Here is an 18,785-nt window from a genome sequence, read left to right as displayed (position 1 = left end):
TTCAAACTTGTCTTTGCAGGAGATATTGTGGGCCTTTACGATTCAGCTGGCCACAACGATCCGCTCTCCACCGGCATTGTAACACGTATCACCTCCAAAGCAGTGACTGTTGCCTTTGAGGAGTCTCGAGATGGCATGCTGAGCTTGGACCGAGAGTGCTCTTACCGCCTGCTGAAATTAGCCAATGATGTCACCTACAACAGGCTGAAAAAGTAAGGACCATGGGGTTGCAGTTCTTTCTCCTACAGCGACTCTGCTCAGGAGTGCTCAAAGCCAATTGAAAATGGCCAGGTTTATTCTGGAAGAGCTCTTCTGAGACAGGCTTATTTCACTAGGCTTGGTTTCTCTCCTATCTTATTCCTCTTACTCCTATAGCAGCTCCACTTAGGGGAGGTATCCACCTTTTAGATGTGCCTTTCTTTTCATACTAACTGCTGAGGGAGCCCATTCCAAGATAAGTCGATTGGATATGTTAATCTACAGCATCAAAACAGCATAAATTTTCTACCTGTTGGCTGGTATGGTCCTGCTCTTCTTTCTTCCTCTCTCACACTCAGCTACATATTTTTGTCCCGTGTTGTATCACCTCTGGTTCCCACTGGATTCTGTAGAGAGCCTTTTCCATCCTGGCAGGAGAACTGAATAGCTCTTTGCTGAATTAATGCGCTGAAAAAGCTCAACCCAGGGTCTGCATATATCCAACTGGAGTAATAGTAAAAAGTGGAAATCAGACCAGCATAAGGGGTAGGTGGGGGTGTGAGGCCTGGGGGATGCAGCAATTAGATAGGATTAGTCTGCTGTGGAGTAGCATTTTTCAGCTTTGGAAAAAGCTGAATCTGTTCCCACAGGCTTCAGCCCTAAAGTGAGCAGGAATCTCTGAAGGAATTCATGCTGCGCATGTAACTGGCTATTTTCTTTGACAGAGCTTTAAATGCGCTAAAGCAGTATCACAGCGGTCCAGCCTCCAATCTGATCGACGTCCTCTTCTTCTCTTCGAATCCAAGCACATTCAATGAAACAAGTAAGGATGCTTCTTTGTAAGATTATATATCAGACTGATGGGAAGTGCTGGATAGATCTTTCTAGAGAAATTTTCTGTATCCTTGGGGTCAGAGTCCCTGGACCTTCATAGCCAAGCACATGCACAGAGACTGCTGCTGGTTTTAGTCTGCCTTGGTATGTGAAGCTGAGAGTTACACAGGTGGAGAGCTCTTTTAGATGGACTGGTAAGAACAGTTGTTGCTCTCATGCTGGTTTGAAGCAGATACGGAAAGTTACTGTAGGGAAAGGTGGGGGGAAATCTTTCCTCTCCAGAGCAGTCAGCAAAACCTGAAGTTCCCTACCCACAGCATAAGGGCTCTGTGCTCTGTCCATGCTCAGTTAGGAGGATATTTGCCTCTTCAGATGTCACATCTGAGAGAGGCAAAGAGCCAGAGCCCTAAGTGATGACTGTGCAGCCATTACTCCTCTTCCAGTCCCCCTAGTCCTCTCTCAGGCTGACCAGCTGAGAAAGGTGCTTGGGGTCTCTTCAGTTCAAGACCCATTCTTTGAAACGGGCCATGGGAACACAAATAACTGATCTCTCTGAAGTTTTTATTCACATCAAATATACAGCTTGCTTTGCTCCAGGAAGGGCCTGAGTACTGAATGTGAGTAACAAGTGGTGTTGCAACTGGCAGCATTGAACACTTACTTTTCACACTGGTTTATGGGTCCCTGGACACACTTCACTCAGGTCAAGACCCTTGTCATCACTGGAAGAGAGACCATTCAGCTAGATAATGCTCACTTTTCTCAAGAGTGTACCAATTAAACCTGAATTCTGGCATAAAACAGGCAGGATTTGTGATGAGGGAATTTGTTTGCACACATTCATGAGTCTGAAATCCAATTTAGTTTATGAGGCATTTCTTATTTGCTTCTTGCCCCAATCCCATCCATAAACTTCAAAGATCAGAGACTGCCAGCACTGCTTCTATATTGGAAACAATAACTCTGTCTTCATGGGAATTAAGTGACTGTGGAACTCCTGCAATTTGAAATGGCATGGGAATGCTTCTATTTTTATTTTTGCAACCTTCTGATTGTATTCACTCAAGTTGATGTGCAGGATGCTTTTGTTTTATTAAATACTTAAAACCTCACAACTTTGCTTTACCAACAGCTGTCAAAAAAATTGCATGTGAGTAGAATCCCCTTTTAATCTCATATTTTTGATGTGTTTGGAAAAATGAAAGATGAAACCACACAGCTTAACCTTTTGGGGAAACAAAAGCCTCTGATCAGCAGGCTCAGCAACTGCTTGGGATACCTATATTACACCTTGACAGAAGGGATGTGTCATCTGGGCTGCAAAAATTAGGGAGCAGAGGGTAGATTAAGCTGCCTAGCACGGTAGGGTTGGGCCAGCAACCCTGTGTCTTAAGCCGTGTAGAGAGCTCAGATCTCTCCTCACATCACTCAGCAGCATGTCACATGTGATGCCATCCATCCCTACCTGGTTTCTTGCTGGCCAGAGTACCACTCTGTTTCCTCTCCACCACAGCTCCCTGCACTCTGTGCTTGCTGTTGCAGCTTTTCTCCAGCTTTGATTACTGTATTTGGTTGTCTGCAGTGGTTTGCCTCTTTCACATACACGCACCCACTCCCCAGCAGTATACCTTCAGGCTAGGCTTCTGCTACAAAATACCAAGGACAAAGAATTAATGTTGTGTGAGTCATATCTCCATATCTCTAAGCACTGAGCTTAGTCTGAGTCAAACGTCTTAGCCTTTTGGCTACCTAGGGACCTTGGTGCACTCAGGTTTTTAATATTAGATAGAAGAATTAAATTTTAATGAATTAACTTTCTCAGCAGCTTCAACTCTGCTTGTCCCTTTGTGGTAGCAGAACTGCCTATCTAATGAAGAGAAATTCCTTTTCAAATTGCTTAGATGCACAGAGATGAATTTTTCGTCTCCCCAGGACTGAGAATATTGATTGATAGAAACACTGAGCCACATTAGACAGAGGCAATGCAACATGAGAAGGCAGCTTATCACCTGAGAACAGCAAAATGCTCTGGCAGGGTGGAAAGGCTTCCATTTACCTTCTCACTTTATAGCTTTTTTTCTACCAACTAGAAAGATGTTATGCTAGCCAGGAATTAAATAATAATGACTTTAACTTTAAATAGGTCCCGCAAGGTGCCTCAAACTGCCAGCCTCTACTGAGTTGAAGGGGAGGGCACGCAGCAGCTGGCTGGATAAATCCTGTCTCTTATGACTAAATGATGGCACATGCAGTTTCCCAGGTGCCCTGTACACCATAGGACGTGGGGCTGTGTCTCTGCAAACAGTGTTGAAACTCGCATATACACATATGTCTGTAAAAGGCAGCAAATGTTTCCCAGGTGCATACTCTGACATGGAAAGATGGAAAAACCTGACAGTATTTCGGCCTGCCTCTCCTCCGTGACACAGTATCTCCTTTAATGACCAAGCACCATTTAGTGTGTTTCTTGGGGATCTGCTTCCCTGTATCTGTCTCATCCTATCCATTGTCTGATATCAGACAAATCTGTCAGGAGTCTCAGAATTAATAAGTTCTGTACATTTCATAAAACCAGCTGTCGAAACACACATCTATATTAATGTCATTTCAATCAGAAGCCCAGAACACCAAGGGTAGGAGTGAGACCTTATAAACACCTGCCCAGAGAAAAAGCTAGCACTGACACTTGTGCAGGAAAAGAGAAAGGCCCAGGATAGATGAGATCCATATCTAGAGAGGGAACATTTGTCACTGTCTTCTGTGCAAACAGTGGGGAAGAACCAAATTACAAGGAGATTGAGAAGTAGAAGGGTCAGTGGAAGTCGTAAGCACTCATCTCTGTGCCCGGGTGTTCTCCCAACGGCAAAATTGGCTCCAGCAAGTGGTATGTACAGCAGCAGAACCCTAAGTCTAATTTTTTTAAGTGTGGGGAAAAAATGAGATGCCTCATATTTCATTCCTGGGAGTCTCAGGGCTTTTGGGTGGGTTCTGATACCACAGCACATGTGCAGGGACCCCTGCACCCATACATTGTGGGGGATGTATAGAGAGGCTTTGCTTGCCAGCAGAGGCCAGCCTTGTTCTGCTTGCTGTGCACCGCAAGACCAGCTAAGCTGGATAGACGTGTTCCCTTTTCTTTCAGAAATAAGGTTATGCCTTATTGGAGGCATAACCCTGTACCAGCTCTCTCCTGTAGTTCTGGTCTAGAAAAAGCAAGGGGGTGTTCATCTCTATGCCCAGACACTGGCTGGCTTGCGTGGTCACGTGGAGTGCAAAAGGCATGGCTTATATCTAATTCTGCTGTAAAAAGGCATTTGAAAAGAGAAAGAAGGAATTTAAAAAGCCTAGTTAAAAGGCAGGGATGTCCCCAGCAAAAGCCAACCAACCCAGCAGGCAGAGTGCTGGGGAAGCACCAGGGATTTCTAGCAAAACTGCCTTGGCTTCTTGGCACAAGTTCGGTGCATGTGACAAGACATTTGCAAAAAACCTTCAATGCTTCTTGTTCCTCTGGCCTGTGATACCTCTTGTTGTCACAGGGCCCATAAAAGCCCTTGAGATCTACAGAGAAAACTAAGCAGTCCAGACACCTCAGCTGCCAAATGCTTCATGCAGAGAGCAGGGAAAGTTCCTTGTTTCAGGCTTAATTCCCCACCTGGATTTTATCCAGCAGTGTTCAGTTGCAGTTAGGTTGTCCTGTAGAGGAGCTGGTCATAAGGTCCAAGTTTGCTCTTGGTGCCTGTACACACTGGTTGTGAGGAATATACTTTGGAAGGTACACTGAGAAGTGAGAGGCCTCCAGCTCTGGAATACTTGAGCTCTTCCCCCCAGGAGTTCCCACCTGTGTTTGGTGCAAAGCCCCCCTTCCTGGACTTGAGTATCACCCTCCAACCTACTACCTCACCTGAACTGCTGGGACTGTGCAGAAACAGCTCAGCTTCTGGAAATGTTGGTGGAGGACCAACGTTGATGGCCAAAGTGGATTTTTTTTTTTCAGTGCTACACTCCTACATGAAGTTGTGCATCAGGGGCTGAGTTGCCTGACCACCAGCAAGACCCATCCCTGCCAGGCCCAAGGATGCAGTTATGTGTTCATCCTCTCTATGATCTGTATCAGGGGGCTGAGATGGACAGCCTTGGGCAGAGCAGGAGGCACCAATGCAGAGTTGGTGCTGCAGAGCTAGAGCTGGGTTAATGGATGTCTTCTGGGAGCATCTGATGCAAATCCTAAATGGGTTGCTTGTAATGAGCTCTTGGGCCAGTCCTACTGGAGTGGATAAACTACGTTTTTTCAGGTGAACCTACTAAGAGCCCAGCTGGTGGATGAAAAAGAGTTTAGAGGCACCACAGCATCCCTTAAACAGCTCTGCCCTCCTCCTCACCACTAACATGCCCAGCCCAGAAAAGAGGCACATTTCCCAGCCTTCCCACACAGCAACTTTTGGCAGTGTGTAATTAAAAGGGAAGAGGGTGCGTATGCATGAGGAGAAGCCTGTTTCTGATCTCATTCCTTGAGCAAGGAAATATCAATGACTCCTACGTCCCAGCTGTTCCTCATTGTGGGAAATGCCTTTCAGTTTTTAAGCTATTCTTTTTTTCCCTGCCCATGGGATGCTTCCTAGTCTTCTCTTAGTCATTAGCACACTAAGTCAAAAATTATCTTTAGAGCAAGAGGCAGGTTAACAGGAAAAAGTACCATTAGTCCTGTTTCTGTCTTCCTCACCAGGCCTCTTTTTAACAGATGTTACTTGTTTAACCTGGACACCTCAGTTGCGCTGCTTCAAAAGTCAGTGCCAGAAGTTACACAGGAGTTGCACCTAAGTTAACCTGCCTAAAACCAGAAGAAACTTTCATGCTTTTAATCAAGCCTTAATGCAAAGATAGGAATAAAACACATGATGCCCAGCAGGGAACGATGCCCAGAGATTTGTCTTATATAAGCCTTTGTGGGAACATTATTTTCGGTAAACCTCAATGTAATGAGTCATCATCTCTGCTGTAATTAACCTCCATAATGAACAAAGAGATTAGCAGCAGGATTATGGGGGATGAGAATAAATATGGGTTTATATTAGATAAATCCAGGAGGTAAAAAGCAGCTTTTGAGAAGTTGGTCTTCTGCAGTGAAAACAATTCTCTTGTAACGCACGTTCTTTCCCCTTTCTCCTTTGTGATCATTAAAGCTCAAACTGATTTTAGTGTGCGCCATTTATATTGCCAGTTTGTATCTTTTTTCCTGCCTTTTCAGTCATTGTTGAACAATACAGGACTGCTCTTTTTTGCTCACAGACACACTATTTTTTTCTGCTTTTTCACTAGTGCTGTGTTGGGTTTGTTAACTGGGATTGATTTGTTTGTAAGGTCAACTACTTTCTCCTTTTTACTGAAGGTTTACTAAATATGCTGGCTCACCTTTAAAATAAACCCAGAGCACCTTCCACACCCAGAAGATCCTACATGTTTGATGTTATAGCTAGTAAATGCCTCTTTAAATGCTGAAAAGTTCCAATACAGACTAGCTGCGTTCACAACTGAGTGCTTGCTCCTCCTGCAAAATAGCAGGGTAGGAGACAGAAGGAGGAAGACAGGGATGCCTGTTTTTTTTGAAAGTATAACAAGCCTTACTTTTACCAGTCTGGGGTCTTTTAGCCACCTAGGTGGTACGCAGTGTACCTTTCTCCCAGAAAAGATTATTTTCATTATTGATTTGGGCCTGCTAGTGAGAGCTTCTTATTTGTATTCATGGATTTGTGCTTCTCAGCAAGCACCCAAGTTAGGGCTGAGGTCCAAACAAATCTCCCGCTGTCTCCTCAGAGCCTCTAAAGCTTTACAATGACTCGCTGGATGCATCGCAGAGGGAAGCTGTCTCCTTCTCACTGGCTCAGAGGGAGCTTGCCATCGTCCATGGACCACCTGGCACAGGGAAGACCACAACACTAGTAGAGATCATCTTGCAAGCTGTACAGCAGGGCCTGAAAGTGAGTATCAGCGACAGGACTGTAGTGACAGCAATCACCTTGGTTTATTTTGCAAACTCATTGGGCTTCATGGCAGCTGGAGCAGGTCCAGCAGCAGCTGTGCTACACTGCAGAGTCTGGCTTGGCTTGCAGGGACCAGGTTTTTTCTCCTATCACTGAAATTAGGTGCAAATAGAAGCTTCAAAGCTCAGGTTCACGATTTATTGAAGACCCTGTCCTAGTGCTACAGAGCAAGGTGAGAATTGCCTTTAGTGTCTGGAGGTTGTGAAGATGTCAGTGGTTTATTCCCAATAGATTGTGTTGGTTTCCCTCTGCTGTCTTCCTGCTCAGATACTGTTGCTCCAGCATTTTGGTCTCCTTGGCAGTAACAAGCACTTGGTCTCTCCCCTTGCAGGTCCTGTGTTGTGCCCCATCCAACGTTGCTGTGGATAACCTGGTGGAAAGGCTGGCTGGCTACAAAGCCCGCATCCTGCGGCTAGGGCACCCCGCTCGCTTGCTGGAGCCAATCCAACACCATTCCTTGGACGCAGTCTTGGCCCGTGGTGACAATGCCCAGATAGTGGCAGATATCAGGAAGGACATCGACCAGGTCTTTGTACGTGTCCCTGCAACATGCCCCATGTGGGTTACCTGAATACCAGCTCTTGAGATTAGTAGTACCTGACCCACTAGCCAGGCAAGCTACTTAGTCTCAAACTGAGGAACAGCTCTGCCACTGCTTGGATGTTCTTAAAAGACAATCACTACAGCCAGGTGCTCGGGGTTGCCCCAAAACCAGTGGCTAGAGACAAGTCACAGTGACTAGCCCTGATGTGAGCCATGGGCAGCATGCAGCCAGCTTGCATCCTGGTTGAACCTGGTATTTGTGGGTTCAGCATGCCGTGAGCCTGCAGTGACGCTCCAAGTCTGGATCATACTGTATACAGGCAGGGGTAAAATACCGGTGGGCACAAACCTCTCTTTGTGGTCAAGTCAACAGTAGAAAGGCCAATTCAGGGGAGAGGGTAGAAAAATAGCATAGTGTAGAGAACTAACAGTGACAATTTGAGCTGTGTGTGGCCTGGATTAATCCCATTTACTCTGATTGGAAGGTATTTAACCTGACCCTGGAGGCAAGGAACTGGGGTGCAAGCCTGACAGTTTTAGAGATGGTGAAGGCTTCCAGCCTGAAGAGGTGTATCACAGAGAGCCTCTCTGCCAGGGGCTGTCTGAGCCTCCTCAGTCACCTGCCACCAGTGCTTATCGTCTGCTGTAGAAGGAGCTAAGGGCAAAACTCCTCCTAACTGAATTCCTCATTGAAGTGGCAAAACCATAATCATTACTGCTGCGTAGGGAGAGATGCTGCAGTGCCCTGCTCTCCACATTAGCTGTTTGGCATTGCTCATGCAATCCTCTTCAACAGAGAGCAAGAGAAACATTCACATCATCAATTCACTTCCTAATGAGATATCTGGCTGTCCTGACACTCCCTCCCACTCTCAGGCACCTCAAGTAGAAAGCAGAATACACTATAAAAATGCATCCTTAATTTCTTCTTTCACAACCTAATTTTCCTAAACTTAATTTACAAAGTAGCTCTTCTACTTGAGATGATAGGTTTTGATACTAAGGTTTTTCCCCTCCCTGTCTGGTGACAGCATTTTCTAGAAGCCATTTTGTAGGTGTATCCAGCTCAAGAGACATCCTGTCGTGATCAGGGATGCAGGAGAGCATCTTCATACCCCTGCACACACATTGTGTTGTACTTGCCCAAGTACATTGCCCTGCCCTTCAGGAAGGCACTACACATTTCCTTTAAGCGATGCAGACCGAGCGTGGCTTGCAGCCCCATTAACATTAACCTGCAGCCACCGCTATGGCAGCAGCTTCAGTTTTCCCAAATGCGTTTATGCATCATCCAGCATTTCTGTTGCTGAGCCGTTAGGGAAGTCACTTGGCAGACAGGCTGTTCTTGCACATAACGTAAGGAAGGAGGGAGCATCCGAGGGCTGAGTAAAGTTGTACTTAGGGCTGAGAGGCAAGTTTGTGAAGGATATACTTCTCTGCTGGGATGGAGACCTGGTCGTAGTCACAGCTCTACACCAGGTCTTTTTTACTTCTTAATTTATTTTGCATCTTTCTCAGTAGCTGTTAATTTTTCCCTTTCCTCTCCTTGGGAGGCACTTTGAAAGGTGGGAGGAGATTTTTTTCCTCCACTGTTGATTTTCCATAGTACAGGGAAAATTAGGGAGAAAACAGAGCCTTCAGCCTCAAGGTCTCCATCTGCTTCCTCCCTAGAGCAAGGGGTGTGTGGTGATGGGAGATAGGACCTGGCCACCAAGGCCTGTGCTACCCTGAAGTACCAAAAAAAACCCCAAGAGCTAACACACTGCTGCAGCTCAGCCTGCATAGCTGTGCTTTGAGCTGCCCATGCTCAGCTCTTCTACAGAAGATGCACTTCACTCATCAGCACCTTTTCTCTCTGGGCTGCAGAGAGCTCACCTCTGAGGCCCTGGTCCATCTTTCCCTCATCCTGCCTTAGCTTCTCCCTCGTAGTGTCCCCTGTAACAATTTATTCCTTTGTCCACTCTGCATTTTGACTCTTCTTCCTCCTTTCCTTCACCATTACCCCCAGCCACAGGAATTTATAAAGGCTAAATGTATATTATTTAGTAATATTAATGAAAACCAATGCTCTCTGCACATTTTTTACCCCTTTATGCCTTCTTCCCTCACCTGTTCAGGCTTCAAGCATTCCAGGACATCAGCTTCTGGATATTCTTTGCATCAACACAGGCACAGTCCCATAGTGCCCGAGTAAGAAAGGCAGCACAGGTCCAGCAGTGGTGAGCAGAGTCAGCTGGCAGTCCAGACCAACCAGCCAGGCCCAGGGCAATGCAGCTATCAACACAGAAAGGAAGCCAGGCTCAGAGCTCAAACCCCATAACCCAAGTAAAGAACAAGGTCTGGCCTTAAATGCAACTCCCAGACCAATGAGTGCATGGGTGGGGGCCCAAACGAGCCAGCTCAGGACAATTAGAGCCTTCTGGTACCTGGGGATCTTGGCTCACAGTGTGCCAGGTACTGTCCTTGGGGCTGACTGACAGTGCTGTTACCTCTGGACTGGGCTCCCTGCTCCCTCAGCTGCTTTCAGAGCTGAGTCAGTCAGATATTTGGATCTTAATGTCACCAGCCAACATCACAGAACAGTTGCTATTTTTAATTTACTAACCAGATCTTTTTGCAGAACAGACATTAAACTTGGCTCTTCAGGCACCATCAGTTTTGCTCTCTAATCTTTGTTTCTAGCAGAGAGGAAGTCGATGCTAATCTGCTTTGTCCCTTCAGCTCAATGAGTATCAGGGCTGGCACCCATACTGTCCTTTTAGATTAAGCTAGGGAAAAGATGCCTGTGTGATCATGTTACCTGCGTACCTGTTTGTGATCCCTCCTCTGTAACTTCTGAGCCCATCAGCCAATTGTGACTACATTTGACAGACATGTAGAGGTTTCAAAGGTATTAAATACCTACAGGTTTAACCAAAACAGGTGGCTGAGCAAGACACATGATTGTCTTTCCTAGTGAAAAGGTGGCCATATGAGCTGGACCATGTTGGACACTGGAGAATCCATCTGTACAGGGGATGATTATAGGAACCATCAAATCTTATTGCTTTGGCTCCGTATAAAAGCTTGTGTATGCAATCTTTGCAGCTTTCTCAAGTCATCAGCCTTACCTCCAAGGAAATAATCTAAATTTCCATCTGAGAGTGTGGGTACCTTTCTCAAGGTGACTTGCAGTGAATGATAGCTTGGCTGTTGTCTCATAGCTGCTGGTCTGTAGCTGGGGAAGTGCTAGCAACCAGTGGTGATGATTTGATGTGTTAGATATGTTTAATAGGCGTTGCTAAAAAAAGCCATGAGCCTGTCTAGATATTGCTCTCAATCATTTACAGCAGCTCAGAGATGCCTTTTTAAAAATGCAGGGCTGCTGCTTTGGCTGGACATGGCACAGTCAACCTGGGGAGCCCTCCTGCTTCAAGGTCACTTGGAATCAGAAGGTCCCTGCTTGCCCTGAGTAACGGAGCAGAATGATATAGGAAGTCCTGGTTTCTCCCCTGCCAAAGGCACAAGACCCTTCCTCCCATAAAAACCTAATCACCATTATACATTACTCCCTGCTTTGTACCCAAGTGCTTTGACTGATGCACAGACTTGGCCATTGGATGGACTGAAGCATCTAACCTTCTCCCTGCTGATCTCTGGGGCATTGGGAAGGTACAGGGCAGAGCAGGAAGGGCTGAACAGAGGATTTAAGGACAGGGAGTTACTCTCCAACACTTTATGGTCACAATCCAAGACTATCAAAGTCTGCAACCAGAGGAGTTTAAGCATGGACCTGCTAAGTTGAAGAAATCACTGTCTGGACCTTGAGTGATGGTCTTCCTGCTGATGCTCCCGGATGGTCTGATGGGCAGTGATATTCTCATTTTGCTGCTTCATGCTCAGAGCCTGGGGATGTATTGATACAGTTCATCTTTGCACAGGCAGAAATACTCTTCATGCTTGGAGCCACACTGATTGTGGGAAGGGCTTTCTGTCAGAGAGAGGGAAGAGAAGCCAAGGTTTAGTGGGGCTGATTATGATGAGCCAATGTATCGTGGTGGACATAGAGAAGCCATGCTGTGTTCAGGTTCTTTGGTTATCCGAGAAGCTGAACATAAATCCCTAGGAGTAGAAAAAGGTTGTTCTATCTTGATTTTTCTGTTCTATAGGCAAAAACTAAAAAGGCTCAAGACAAGGGAGAGCGGAACCATTTTCTCAGTGAAATTAAGTCACTGAGAAAGGAGCTGAAGGAACGAGAAGAAACTGCCATGGCTGCAGCCCTTACCCATGCCAGTGTTGTCCTTGCTACGAATACAGGTATGAGATCCTGTTTTTCTTTGCAGTATTTTACCTCACTTGTCAGGATTCACATAAACTATCTGCCTTGCAATGCAGCATCCTGCCAGGGTAGGAGGGAGACAGTCTTTCTGCTCCAAGCTCCTGGGAGTTCAGTCAAGTTTGCTGCAAGCTCTCAAACTTTTCCACAGTGGGATTCTCCCAGCTTACACTCTGGCATGTGATGTTGTTGTTTAGCAAAAAATATGGGTCAAGAAGGGCCTTTGGTGTAAGCCAACGTGGCCCATCTTTGTTAATTCTGAGTAGGAGCTGAGCTTTCAGTGAGTAGGCAAGTGCTGTTGGAGGTGTGCAGCAGTCTGCTTATTGATTTTGTAAGTCACGTGGACTCGCTTTCCTGCATGGTTAATTTCCATGGCTGGTTGAATACAGCACGTTTCCATAGGCTGCTCTCAGTCTGCTGTATTTGGTTAGTTCTGTAAGTCACCCAAGTGGTGTAAACAACATTTAGGGAACAGTTCCAGGTAGTGCAGGTAGGTACATCTGCACCTGCAAGTAGGAGAGTAATACCCTTGTGATGGAAGGGGAACATAAGTGCTTCAGGTTTAACGTGTGCTGAAGTGCTTTTCTAGATCAGATGTATAATACTCCAGGGCCCACTTAAAATCTTCAGATTTGGTTGCTGAGGGATTATTTGCTGAAAGGAAACATTAATAATTTTAGGTCATAAAAAAAGAACCTCATGGGGCATTCACAAATTACTAGTGTAAAGATTAAAGGGAAGATAAATCCTTCCAGTGCATTATTTGCTGGGAATTGGCCTTTCGCTTCTTCTAACTTTGCCTGAAAAAACAGGAGGAGGTTTCCTTTTTTCGGTAAAACTGGTATTTTATGTTGATCGTTGTGTAGATCAGATGTGATTTTCTCCTGGGACTCAGGCTTGCTAGTCATTGTGGAGGTCTGTGCAATTCTGCTTCAGCAACAGGCAGTGGTCAAACAAGGGGTTTGGATTTTGTGTTTTCATCAGTTAAGCAGTCTTGGTATTTGTCTGAAACCGTGTAGTTTGATGGGAATTGTTTATGCAAGCCAAACTGTTCTGTTGCTAGGTTCAGCAGAGAGAGAATTTAATCATGGCAACACACAGGGACACCAGTGACCTTTAGATAATGGGAGTTCAATAAACTCAAGTTGAGCTGCAAGGCTGTAAGGGAAGAAAACTGTCTGCACAGCTGCATGCCATGTTGGTACAGTCTTTTTAGATAGAGAGAACCGCTTTCTATTTCTTTTCCTTCCACCTTCAGCTTGTAAAATTGCAAAAGTCGAGTTCAAACTGTATGGCCCTTGTTACCAGAGTGGATTCATATAGGCTGAAGAAAAAATTTTAAAGGAAAACATGGTATCCCAGTTGACAAACTGTAACATCCCAAGTGATGCAAAACTGTAGATGCAGTAGGATTTACAGTGGCAAAGCAGAATCACCCCTAATCAGAGCTGCTTTCTGTGTAATAGCACAGGGGCTTTTGAAAAAACCTTTCTGTGAACGCCGCGAATAAAAATCTCCTTGTCTGGCATGCTGGCTTCTTAATCCTCCTCTCTTCCTTTTGCATCCCTTTTTCTTCTGAATTGCAGTGATACCTTTGATGTGTCTGAAATGCATAGTTCTGTCCAATACATGGATCAGTATCGGTTCCTGTCTGGGTTAGAGCAGGACATGCATAAGAGTTATTTGTTTGATGTTACAAGTGGATGCCTGATGTAAAAAAAGAGCCCTTGCCGTGGTTGTCTGATGACAGTCTCCCATGCTTTCCCTTCTCCTACTGCCATGAGGAAGGACAGAGTAGAACAGCCAGGGCCAGCAGGGCAGAGGACTCAGGGCCTCCATGATCCTTCCCTCTCGGAGTGTCCCTCAGTGTACCAGGCAAGGTCAATCTCAAGTCTGTCATCCTTTCCATTGTGGTTGATGAGAAGTTCTGTTTGCATTTGAGGGCAGAAGGAAAGTGGGTGTTCATAACTGCTTTCGTTCCGCTTCTGCTTTGGGTGAAGCATTTGAGCATATTGTTCTGTTTGTCATCTGGGTTTCACTGTTGTTTTCAAAGATACTTGGAAGCTTTCGGGCCCAGATGCCAGGGCAAAAAAGGACAAACAGAAATTGGCAAAAACAGTCTGACATACACATATATATGTATATGTATTTGGCATGGACTACAGAGCTGAATTTCTAAGTCTCTGCAAAGAAATTTAATTTTACCTACCTCCTTCAATCACATTTAAAGCATGTGTGGTCTGTTTTTAAAACAGGTTGCATGTTTTGCTGTGCTCCCTTGCTAAGCTGTGCACCTTCTCCTTTAATTAGGTGCTTCCTCTGATGGCCCACTAAAGCTGCTTCCTGAAAATCACTTTGATCTTGTGGTGATAGATGAGTGTGCTCAGGCCCTGGAAGCCAGTTGCTGGATACCTCTGCTGAAGTCTCCGAGGTGTATCCTTGCTGGGGATCACAAACAGCTTCCTCCCACCATCATCTCTCACAAGTAAGGAGCGGTTTGTGTTCACGGGTCCTCCTGTTATTTATGCAGCCAGATGCTTCTGAATGCCTCAAGTGTCAAGACATTTCATTAATGTGGATTATTTATTGGTATCCCCCATGAGTTGGGTTTGGTCACACAGCCAGAATTACATCAGACCTGTTTTACTGATAGCAACTGTTTAACGTTTAATGCGGCTCCATCTGAGCAGGCTTTCTTATCGCACAAGGCCGTGACAGTTGGTCGTTTTACCTGCTGCTGACCGAGCCGCTTAACAGCAAAGTCTGTGCAGTCAGCGTGGTGCCTTTTGGGCTGATGAGTGCCTGCTGGGCAGCTGCTCCAGGGCTTGCAAGGGTTTTGTGTTTGCAGACAGGGAGAGCAGTCTGACAGGCAGCCTTTGGCCCCACTCTGGAGTTGCCAGGAATTCTCAAAGGTGTGTGCATCTTGCCTGTGAGGCTCTCATCTGCGTGGGAGCAGAGACGTGGCCTGCAGGAGTTCACACATTGGATCAAGTTTTGTAGGAACAAGGTGGGTTACCTTGGTAGAACTGCTACAGCAAACCTCAGGAAAAGATGGTTCTGTATCGAATCCTGGCTGTTCTCAGTGGGAGTACTGGCTCACACAGTGACAGGGAGCTGTCTGAAACACGATGTGCTCGTTTTGCAGAGGTCCTCCAAGCTGCATCAGGGACACCATCCAACAGCTAGAGTCCCAGCCTAATCCAAGATTGCCTTTTGCTCTTGTCCCACACGTACTTAGGGGTTGTGTGCCTGCAACAGGGAGGATCCTCTGCAGAAAAAGCAGGGCAGACAGGGAGGGTGAGTGCAGTGAGGCAGGAAGAACAGGCAGAAACTCATGCTGAACTGTGTTTCAGGGAAATCTGTTACACTGGGAACATCAGATGCAGCTCTGCAGCATCACAGAAACAGCTCTGCTCAAAAAGGCTGTGTAATGTGGCATTCGTCCACTCACCGCTGTGGCCTCTGCACAAGAGGCTGAGATAAACAGCAGATAAACACTATGAAATCAGAGGGTCCTTCCTGGCTGGTACTGCTGTGGGACTGACAGTTGTTTTCTGTGTGCTTGTCTGCATCCTTCCATCAGTCACCTGAAACATGCCTTGCTCCAAAGAGTTCAATGCATTGAGCTTGCCTTGCTTGCTTTCATTTTTCTCTTTAGTGAGAATGAGTACTTACACTATGCACTACTATTAGATTACTCGAAGTTGTGTATATTTTGACAGATGTTTTCCCTGAGAGACGTCATCAGCAGAGATGTTTTTTCAGTCCCGCTTGCTTAACAGCACTGTGCTTGAATTCTTTGTTTTCTCTCTTACACAAAGTAATTTTCAGACTGGTTAGAAAAGTTGTTCAAAAAATGGTTTAAAACAATCACATCCGCTATTAAAACTAATAAAATGGTAAGCAAACAGAAGGTGAACAAAACAGAGGCACAAATTCTGGTTTCACTGACCAGTATTTAAATGTAAGTTTGAAAATATTTGTTTCATAAAGTTAAAAATGTTTGGTTTTAAGTTTTTCTACATGATGTCTCCTTGTACCTGGTAAGAAGGGTGGCCTGGTTTACCTACTCTTTCCTGACTGCAGGTTTTGTGGAGCAAAGTCAGGCTCATACTCAGTTTAATCCAAGTCTTCCCTTTATTAAATTCTGCTTCTGTGGTTTCACATTTATTTATTTAATGTATTAATGTGGGAGTTGGCCCACCGAGATGCTGCGTTATCACACACACCACAGTGATTATAAAACCTCACAGTACCTACAACACACATATTAAGAACAATTAGATTGTGGGAAAGATCTGTGGCTAGCATAGATTGCCTGTGCTTCGAGGGGGATACTCCAAATAGAACCAAGGAGCCTTTGGGTAGTTTAAAATATAAATGTGTGCATAGTTATCTAGCTTTAGATCTGGAATTACTGAACTGTCATTGTGCAGAAGCAGAGAAGTAGGGCTGACTTCATAAACTTTCTCTCCTGCTTCCAAAAAATAATGAGCAAGATACGCATCTGTGATCTCACTTTAATTTTGAACAAGGGAAATAAAAAGTCCAAGGGAGGCAGCAGCTCCTGGCAGGTGGCTAAGAGATGGTGGAAATAATGTTAAGGCACTGGATCATTTTCTCATTTTACTGTTATCAGATGCACAGATACTTACTGTTTTGCAGATCTTGACAGGTGATAAGCACGCTCCTGCACTGTCTGGTGGAAGTATCTAGGCTGGTGAACTGCAAAAAGCCTATCCAAACCCCCCTACCCTTATCTCATTGTTTATTTACTGTGAGTTTGCAGGCTGCGGACCTGTGACTAGATTTTCCCCATCCGTAAACTGGGAATAAATAATTTTACCTCCATACAGAAGCCAAATGGCTAGTCAAGGCTGGGGAGACGGAGAGAGGCTGTAATCTGTGCTGAGCTGACGCGTTACTAGTCTAGGGTGGGAAGAAGCAGTCAGGGGCTAGAGTCTCATATGCTTAAATTAGTAGGCAACTGGTTTAATCTGGAGTCAGATAACAAAACTATTTCAGTAGAGAATTTTCAGCCATAAGAAAAAACCTCATGGGGCAGTCACAGGTGACTAGTGTGAAAGTTAAAGGGAAGATAAATCCTTCTGGTGCATTATTTGCTGGGAATTGGCCTCTCGCTTCTTTTAATTTGGCCTGAAAAAACAGTGGGAGGTTTCCTTTTTTTCCATTAAAACTGATATTTTTGTGCTGACTGTTGTGTTGATCGGGTGTGATTTTCTCAGCAGAGAGAGCTCCTTCTTCAGTAAAGAGCTCCTTGCCTGATGCACAAGGTGCTTTTCAGAATAAGTATCTGGTTACTAGCAAGAAGAAATTTGCAGTTTGGTCCTTCTGATTTCAGGGTTATCATTTGTTAAGTGATGCTTAAGGCTTGTCTTTTCTGCCAGAGAAACTATCGTAGCTGCATAATGCCATGGTGTTTGTGCTGCCCTCGGCCTGCAGGACTGAGCTCAACTGCCATTCTGAGCAGCGACACTGGTTCGAGATTTTCACCCCACTCTCTGCTTGTGCCAGTAAGTTGTTCCAAATTATGAATAAGCAGAGAAGAGGGAGTTGGAAGCCCTTCCTCTGCTTATGCTTCGGGTTGTGGAAATGCACTTGTTCAGATCTCAGGCTCCTACCACAGCAGTGCTGATTTACAAGACCAGAAGCTTTAGGTGGATGTGTGTGGCCCCAAGTCAGCAGCTACATGCTAGCAAGGCAGACAGGGCTGCCCAGCCCCAGGAACAGAGACTAGAGCCTTATTTTTCCCAAGACTGTCAGATTAAGGGTAAGACATAGTAGAAATACCAGCTCTGGGGGTGAGTGGGTCTAAGGCTCAACTGCTGTCAGTTTGGGCCTCTCTTTGAAATGAAGCAATTTCAAAAAAAATTCTTTATAAGAGCTCCAAAAACATCATAGCACGTGCCCAGCTGCTTTCTTCTGCTCTGTCATAATGGCTGATGCCAGGAGCATTTGCTGGTGCTGCATCGTGGAGTCAACAGCCAAAAGCTTCTCATGATAGGACCATCTGCTGCAGACCAACCACCTCCTCATCCTGCTTGAGGAGTTAGGCTTTTCTCTCCCTCAGTTTTGAGTTCATGTGACTTTGCAGTGGAAAGCTGCCACTAGTTTGCATCTCTCCTTCGGTCACAGGTGATCATAACATCCTCTTTCTCCACCAGAAACACTGTTTTGCTTCTTAGATCCTATGGGTGTGACTTGGACCAAGCTTTTTGTCCTTGCTGTTCCCATTGTTTTTCTTTATAAAGAGCTTGACAATTTTGTTAAGCATTTTGCATGTTTTCCTTCCATGTTTTTAAAATCCCAGCTGCACAAAGAACTGGTCTTTGTAAAATTAAAAGAGAGTGTGAGTAGAAGTCAGATCTTCTCACTCTTCAACCTTAGCAGGGTTACCAGCTGTGCAGGGAAGTCAGTTGTTCGGTGAGCTCACATCTCTTGTGGAGTAATCCCTTTTGGATGAGAAACCTTAAGAATGTTTAAGCACCGTGTCACTTTGTGTCCTTCCTAAAGTTCAACTGATTTAAAATAAAATAAGGCAGAGAGAATATGCGTCTGAATCAATAGTATTAACAGATTTATAACTTGGCCTGTATGATCTGACAAAACTTGCTACATTAAACAAAATTATGGCTCAAGGCATCAGCAGGTCCATGACCCAGGTGCTGGTCAGACAAGACACCAGTCACCAAAGCTCAGCCTTGCAGACAGTTGCCTTTTGGAAGATAAAGTGCAGAAGGCCAAGCTGACTTCAGCTTACTTGGAAGAATTATGGGCTGTGCTCTCAAATGCTGCCTATCTACAGTTTAGCCTAAAAGGCAAAGCTGCTACAACGC

General features: G+C 45.3%; 1 protein-coding gene across 1 annotated transcript in view; it reads left to right on the top strand.

Annotated features, from left to right (window-relative positions):
• The window catches only part of IGHMBP2 (immunoglobulin mu DNA binding protein 2), a 43,649-nt gene that overhangs the window by 3,676 nt on the left and 21,188 nt on the right, over positions 1–18,785 (top strand). Inside the window, exons 3-8 of the mRNA XM_080405020.1 lie at positions 20–212; positions 924–1,021; positions 6,844–7,007; positions 7,402–7,602; positions 11,762–11,909; positions 14,239–14,413. Of these exons, the coding sequence (XP_080261146.1) occupies positions 20–212; positions 924–1,021; positions 6,844–7,007; positions 7,402–7,602; positions 11,762–11,909; positions 14,239–14,413 (979 nt within the window). The remainder of the gene's footprint in view (positions 1–19; positions 213–923; positions 1,022–6,843; positions 7,008–7,401; positions 7,603–11,761; positions 11,910–14,238; positions 14,414–18,785) is intronic.

This window comes from Falco punctatus (assembly GCF_963210335.1).
Source record: "Falco punctatus genome assembly, chromosome: 10".
In the NCBI taxonomy this organism is placed as follows: domain Eukaryota; kingdom Metazoa; phylum Chordata; class Aves; order Falconiformes; family Falconidae; genus Falco; species Falco punctatus.
This window is presented reverse-complemented; position numbering and strand designations above follow the sequence as displayed.